General features: G+C 40.3%; 1 protein-coding gene across 1 annotated transcript in view; it reads left to right on the top strand.

Annotated features, from left to right (window-relative positions):
- The first annotated feature begins 3,857 nt into the window (after positions 1 to 3,857).
- The window catches only part of KBTBD7 (kelch repeat and BTB (POZ) domain containing 7), a 4,654-nt gene continuing 463 nt past the window's right edge, over positions 3,858 to 8,048 (top strand). The window contains exon 1 of the mRNA XM_006776933.2: positions 3,858 to 8,048. This exon is cut by the window's right edge and continues 463 nt beyond it. Within this exon, the coding sequence (XP_006776996.1) occupies positions 4,128 to 6,167 (2,040 nt within the window). The 5' untranslated portion in view covers positions 3,858 to 4,127 and the 3' untranslated portion in view covers positions 6,168 to 8,048.

The raw sequence follows: 8,048 nt of genomic DNA on the forward strand, positions 1-8,048 counted from the left end.
ATGTGGGAAGAGACTGGACAAAAATCGTGCACCTATGGATGAGGACAGTGGGTGGGGAGTGAGGGCGGATGGTGGGGCGGGAACTGGGAGGAGGGGAGTAATGGGGGGAAAAAAGAGGAACAAATGTAATAATCTGAACAATAAAGATTTAATTAAAAAAAAGAATCTGTTCTCTTTATAATAGGACACATAAAACCAGGTTCCAATTGTGGTTTTATTAACCAAGTCTGACTAGAATGTCATAATCAAAAGAGACATACTTGGACTCTGGATGTCACTCAAAAAAATTAAAAAATAAAAATGGACTTTAAAGCCAATAAAAGCCCTTTAGGCAAATAGCCTAACTTTCATTCACATGGTTGATGGCAGTCTTTCCAAGTAAGGTACGAAGATTGCTCTCCTTAAAAATGGCTCACATACACAAAAGAACCTTAAGACATTTGGGGACCTCAAGAACTTGAAAAATCCACCTAAACCTAAAGGTATTGCAGGCAAAACGAGATGGCAACTGTGTGGCTTGGCTTCCATGCCCTGAGGGGCTGATTGAAGCTCGATTTAAAGATTCTATTAAGTGAAATCACAGCAAAGCAGATTTAAAAGAGCCTATATAGTCAATTACTATTCATGTTATATTTATGTAAATAATTAGGTAAAATTAAAACTGGAGTTAATACAGTCTCTTTAATGAAAATGACAATAATTTCAGAAGAAAATGTGTTTCAATAAAAATCACAATGCCTGATTATGTTTATTGGACTCTAGTGCAGTTAATTGTGTTCAAAGTTCAAAATGTTGTTTTTATCTGTAAGCTGAATTAATTTCTGAATTTTCCTAGTTGTCTTCAACCCTCCAACCTAATGTTTTATTTTTCTCCCGTTCTTTGACTTGGAATTATTAAGAACTACTAATGCAATGCCAGCCATATGGAATTTATCTGAACATCTGATGTCATCACCAGAAATATTTAAATCACAAATTTAAAAAATCTGTTAAATTGTCACTGCTTACTTTTGTTCCAGCAAAAGAAACTCTAAGCCTCCTTGACTGACAATTTTACAGACTCAGAAACCAGTTTATACTTTGCTGTGATTCTTAACCTTTGTTTTTTTCTTCTATTTTCATAGACATACTCCTTATTAAATACCTTATTGCTTGTTAACACAATAGGTCTCACTTTGAAAGCCCGTCTGCATTACTGCCTCCTGAAATAAGACTCAACAATTTAACTAAACTGACACGTTCAGGACTAAATAATTGAGTTAATAATATATGGAACCATCTCTAGAATGATACGATTCCCTACTGAGATGATAATGCTTTGGGGATTCCAGACTATCTCTACTTTGGAAAATCTAACAGCCTCTCTATTCCAGTCTCTGATTTCATCCCCGTGGCTCCCTTAGATCAGGCAGAAAGAGACTTCCATGCCTTATATAGGCAGGGGACCACAGACCTTGTCAGCAGGATACAGTTACTGAAGACAGATCTTCCTCATCATCTCCTAAAAGTTTTAACGGATGGAAGTCTCTGAAGGGGGGATGAGACAGGCCAGTAAGCCAGAAAAAGCAGAATCGGGAAACTGAGACAAGTAGTTAAACAGTTGTTTATAGCCCTCTAGAAAAATCTAGATGCTAAGCAGTTCGCAGTCATCTAGTAAATCCTATCTTCCCTAAACCAAGGACACTTAAGAATGAACACACTTCTCCTCCCCAACCCAGAGGGTAAATAGCTTGTCACCCTACTTAAGGAGACAGATAGCAGAAATCCATTTAGTGCCATTTGCCAACCACACCCAAGGACAAATGAAGTTAAGAGAATGAATCTCATTTTGGTACATCAGCATAAAGCTGATGAATATTCTATTAATCCTAAGACCCTGGCTGGTATTTAGTGTAGGTGAGAAAGCAATCAGTGTTACTAATAACTTAATTCTGGTGTATCTAATGGAACCCAAAGATCCACTTAGTTTAATGTCTCTTTCCTGGGGGATTTCCAGTAGACCTACTTCAGCTAATAAGAAAAGAGAGAAAAACAATTTGAGAATTATTCTCCTGCTCCACCTATTCGTGTAATGCCAAAGATTTAATTCATTAGGTAATGGTAACACATCGAAAACTAGCAGCAGGAGCAGAATGGCTTTTAAATGAAAATTCCCTAATTTAGAAAAAGCCTCTAAGTATTTGATTTTGGAAATTCAGCTAACAGATAATTCGCACGTATTTTTGTATAGCATTAGCTCTACTATATAAATTTAATTAAAAGCAAAAAAAGAAGTGTCAGGTCATGTATGAATACTCTGAGCTATGAGGATCTCGTGCTTTTGTACAATACAAGGTCTGTTTGTTAAAATATTTTAATTTAAAACTCTGACCGATTTGGCTGAGTGGCTAGACGCAGGGGTGGGCAAACTTTTTGACTCGAGGTCCACAATGGGTTCTTAAACTGGACCGGAGGGCCGGAACAAAAGCATGGATGGAGTGTTTGTGTGAACTAATATAAATTCAAAGTAAACATCATTACATAAAAGGGTACGGTCTTTTTTTTTTTTTTTTTAGTTTTATTCATTTCAAAAGGGCCAGATCCGGCCCGCAGGCCGTAGTTTACCCACGGCTGGCAGAGCATCGGCCTGCAGACTGAAGGGTCCCAGCTTGGATTCCAGTCAAGGGCATGTACCTTGGTTGTGGGCACATCCCCAGTAGGGGATGTGCAGGAGCTGCTGATCGATGTTTCTCATCATGTTTCGATGTTTCTAACCCTCTATCCCTCGCCCTTCCTCTCTGTAAAAGATCAATAAAATATATTTTTAAGAAAACTTGTTAAAACTTTTGTTTTTAATAAAAATAATAAAAAAATAGTTCCAGAATGTTCAACTGAATGTTAGAAAGGAAAAGGAATAGTATTAGAGAACTTGAAAACACTCAAATTAAGAGGCTATGTAAATAACCGTGCATAACCCATGGACACTGACAATAGGGTGGTAAAGGCCTGGGGGGTGGGAGGGGCAGGCTAGAAGAGGTCAATGGGGAGAAAAAAGGGGACATATGTAATACTTTCAATAAATATTTTTTTAAAAAGAATATTTTTAAAATCTACGAAAATGTTATACTTAATAAAGGAAGCATTTTAGTTCAGAAAAATAGAAATTATATTGATAAATGAAAAAAAGAGGCTATGAAAATAATCTTGTTTCATAAGAGATTAAGTGTTGATTTGGTGAGATATTAGCTTATCTATTTATATTCCTGATTTGCATATTTGAGGCCATCTATAAGTGCTGTTTTCCAGGACTGCATTTTTGTCTAAGACATCTTAATGAGCCTATGCATAGCGTTTCTAATAGAAACTGTTGTAATACCCATCACAACCTTTCAAAAGAAGCAACATGAAAAGCCGGACTTCCTTTACAAAATTGTTCATGGTTTCAAATTAGGGGGGGTGTCTCATTTTTCAAAAGTTCTAAAAGGAAAGCTAACAATTTCTGTTCTAATCAAACATTTATTGACGCTTCCTATATCCTATGCAATTTGACTCATTCCATCCAAATACAATCCTATGAATATTATCCCTATTTTACAAAGAGGGAAAAATTCTCCGAAAGAAATGCATATTAAAATGGGGGCTTGTATTCTTGGTTTCAAAGCCAAAGCTAAACCATCAAATTCGGAAGAATTACCGCTTTTCTAATTCCGTTAGCCAGTCTGACCCAAGAAACCTCGCGTTATTCCTCAAACTACTACTCCCAAAATGCAACGCGACTACCGCTCACCCGTAAGCCCGTGGGTCGGGAGGGCCCGGCGTGCCTCGAGGTGCGAAAGGCGACCTGGGAGTCGCAGTTCAGAGCCTCTGCCGGTCCTGCCAGCGCGGCGGTGGCGGCTTTTGGTGTTAGCGGCTGGTGCCGTGACGGCGAGCGGAGGTGGAGGGAGGCGTGGAATCCGCTGGAATCCGGTGAGTCAGGCGCTCCCTACGCGATAAAGGGAGGCAGCACCGCGGCGCAGGGCGGAGGCAAGGAGGCGCGGCCCCCGCAGCTCCGAGTACTCGGGGACGCCGTTGTTGTGCCCGCGATAGCCGGGTGGAGAGAAGCCGAAGCCCGGCCGCTCGCTCCCTCAGCGCCCGCCGCCATCTCCACCATGCAGTCCCGGGAAGACGCCCCACGCTCCCGCCGCCTCGCCAGTCCCCGCGGTGGGAGGCGGCCCAAGAGGATTTCCAAACCGTCCGTGTCGGCCTTCTTCACGGGCCCGGAGGAGCTGAAGGACGCGGCCCACTCTGCAGCCCTGCTGGCTCAGCTCAAGTCCTTCTATGACTCTCGGCTGCTGTGTGATGTGACCATCGAGGTGGTGACGCCTGGCAGTGGGCCTGGCACGGGCCGCCTTTTCTCCTGCAACCGGAACGTGCTGGCTGCCGCCTGCCCCTACTTCAAGAGCATGTTCACCGGCGGCATGTACGAGAGCCAGCAGGCGAACGTGACCATGCATGACGTGGATGCCGAGTCCTTTGAGGTGCTGGTCGAATACTGCTACACCGGTCGCGTATCGCTGAGTGAGGCCAACGTGCAGCGCCTTTACGCGGCCTCCGACATGTTGCAGCTCGAGTACGTGCGGGAAGCCTGTGCTTCCTTCCTAGCCCGCCGCCTGGACCTGGCTAACTGCACTGCCATCCTCAAGTTCGCTGATGCCTTCGACCATCACAAGCTGCGCTCGCAGGCCCAGTCCTTCATAGCCCACAATTTCAAGCAGCTCAGTCGAATGGGCTCAATTCAGGAGGAGACTCTGGCAGATCTGACCCTAGCCCAGCTGCTGGCTGTCCTGCGCCTGGATAGTCTAGACATTGAGAGTGAGCGGACAGTGTGTCATGTTGCCATGCAGTGGTTGGAGGCGGCTCCCAAGGAGCGGGGTCCCAGTGCTCTGGAAGTCTTCAAGTGTGTCCGCTGGACACACTTCGCTGATGAAGATCAGGATTATCTGAAAGGGCTGCTAACCAACACCACTGTGAAGAAGTACTGTCTGGACCTTATTGAAGGGGCTCTGCAGATGCGATATGGTGACATGATGTACAAGTCTGTGGTGCCAAAGCCAGACGGCGGCAGCAGCTCTGTTGCATCCACAGCAGAAAATCTACCCCAGAGGCTGGGTATGTGTGCCAAGGAGATGGTGATCTTTTTTGGACATCCCCGAGATCCTTTTCTGTGCTATGACCCATACTCGGGGGACATTTACACAATGCCTTCACCTTTGGCCAGCTTGGCTCACACTAAAACTATCACCTCCTCAGCTGTCTGTGTCTCTCCAGACCATGACATCTATCTAGCTGCTCAGCCCAGGAAACACCTCTGGGTGTATAAACCAGCCCAGAATAGTTGGCAGCAACTTGCAGATCGCTTGCTCTGTCGTGAGGGCATGGATGTGGCCTACCTCAATGGCTACATTTACATCTTGGGTGGGCGAGACCCTGTTACTGGACTTAAATTGAAGGAAGTGGAATGCTACAGTGTTCAGAGGAACCAGTGGGCACTGGTGGCTCCTGTACCCCACTCCTTCTATTCCTTCGAACTAATAGTGGTTCAGAACTACCTTTATGCTGTGAACAGTAAGCGCATGCTCTGCTATGATCCTAGCCACAATATGTGGTTGAACTGTGCTTCTCTTAAACGTAGTGACTTTCAGGAAGCCTGTGTCTTCAATGATGAGATCTATTGTATCTGTGACATCCCAGTCATGAAGGTCTATAATCCAGCTAGGGGAGAATGGCGGAGGATTAGTAATATTCCTTTGTTCTCAGAGATCCACAACTATCAGATTGTCAGTCATGGCCAGAAGTTGCTCCTCATCACTTCTACCACCCCACAATGGAAAAAAAACCGGGTGACTGTGTATGAATATGATGCCAGGGAAGACCAATGGATTAATATAGGTACCATGTTAGGTCTTCTGCAGTTTGACTCTGGATTTATTTGCCTCTGTGCTCGCGTTTATCCTTCCTGCCTTGAACCTGGTCAGAGTTTCATTACTGAGGAAGATGATGCACGGAGTGAATCTAGTAATGATTGGGACTTGGATGGATTCAGTGAGCTGGACTCTGAGTCAGGAAGTTCAAGTTCTTTTTCTGATGATGAAGTCTGGGTACAGGTTGAATCTCAGCGAAGTGCACAGGATCATCAGGGTTCTTTGTAAATATTTTGAGACACTAAGATGTTTCTACTGCTATGTAATCTATCTTTAAAAAATACACTTTCCTTTTCCTGAAAAACAAAATTGACTAGGACCGCAGATTTGGTTTAGAAAGGCTAATGTTTGAATTACTTACGTTACAAAATTTAAACAGTCCATGAAATCAACCTATATAATAATTTGCTATGTTAAAAGTCGAGATTAAAATATGCAGAAAATGAGCTATATAATTCATTAGAATGCTTGGTGTTTTTTTTCATTGTTCAACTATTCATTGCACCAGTGGATTGTTTTAATTAGTTGCACTGTTTATATTTTGGTTATCTAGTAAAGTCTTCTGTTAACTTTTTAATTCTATTTAGTGCCTGCCACAAGGAGCTTAACTTTTTAATTTTTAGAATAGAAAATTGGACTAGCAACTTCATAGGCTTTTGAAAGTTTATATTTTTCCTTCAGAATAATGAAAGTAATAGATTTAACAAATTTTAAAGTAGTATTTAGTATTCTAAGTTAATATAGTTTGTTAAATTTGTGTTGGTTTTCTTCCCTTTTGCAAAAGAAAAAAAAATGAACATAGAAAGCTTACTGAATAGTGCTTTCATTTTGATCATAGTGCAGAATGGAAGAACTCACTGAAAGTAAAAAAAATAAATAAATCATGATTTCATTGTTTTAAGAGAAATTTAGCTTCTAATTTTGAAATGTAAAATGTATTTTTGCTAAATGTGACCATTTTTTATTTTAAAAAACATCATTCTTGTAGTGTCACCAATTATTTAAACACCCTTTTAAATAAAAAATTAAAAAATAGGTGATTTATAAATTAATATTTTTCATATATAACCTAATATATGTTCATTGAATCAGAGAAACAATCCTTTTCACTGGACAAATCATTGGGTAATGTACTTTTTATCCATTGGTCATGCCTTGTCTTAAAAAGTTTATATACTCTCCTAAAATATTTTGGCTGTATAGTTTTGGTGTTTGTCTTAGAGGATTCTGCAGCAGGAAATGATTTATTATTTACTGTTTTGTGAAGTAATACTGGTTTTAAAAATATGTATAAGCTAAAAACAGTATTTTATTGAGATCAGTAATTACTGTGTCCAATTATAAAATCAAGGGCCAGCAGAGAACTTTAAAACTTTAAGCTGTATATAGAACTGTTTTCTGTAGTGTTGAAATATTCTGTCAGTTTTGTAAGTTACTATAAATGATTATCAGCTTGAAGGTATTTTTATATTAAAAGTTGACAGTTAAAGAATATAAGTGGATGATGGCATTTGGGGCCAATAGTGAAAGTATAGTTCCTCGAAAATATTTCCCTAAGCAATGATATATATGGTTATTTTATTAGGATATTTATATCTGTTCTGTATTTTTCAGTGAACCAACACTCCAGTCTTGGATTTTTGTTTTTCATATTTATTTATTTTTTTTTTGTATCAACATGATGTGTAAGGGAAAATCCAGAAATAGAAACTAAATTGCACAAAATTGACATTGCTAATACAAGAAAATATAGGTGCTTACCTTTTAAGAGCATCTGTACATACATATGATTTTCATAATATATGGTAAATGGTGTACATATACAGATGCCTATGGTCTATCAATTTTTTTATACCCACTAAGAATTATCTTGAATTTTTGTTCAATAACATACTAATTCCCTTTCTTTGTTAATTCTCTAGTGACCAAATGCTAACATTTCTTATACCCTGACAGAGTACTGAGGAGTGTGCTCTGGGATGGGGAATTGAATTTTGAATGAAAAAGAGAGGGAGAGAAAAACGATAAAAACAAAATAACATAGTCTTTTTTCTTCTTCTTCTTAGTCATTTTGATTGGCCATTTGATGAGTCCACAAAACATTCCTGC

This window comes from Myotis davidii, unplaced genomic scaffold, assembly GCF_000327345.1.
Source record: "Myotis davidii unplaced genomic scaffold, ASM32734v1 scaffold105, whole genome shotgun sequence".
Classification (NCBI taxonomy): domain Eukaryota; kingdom Metazoa; phylum Chordata; class Mammalia; order Chiroptera; family Vespertilionidae; genus Myotis; species Myotis davidii.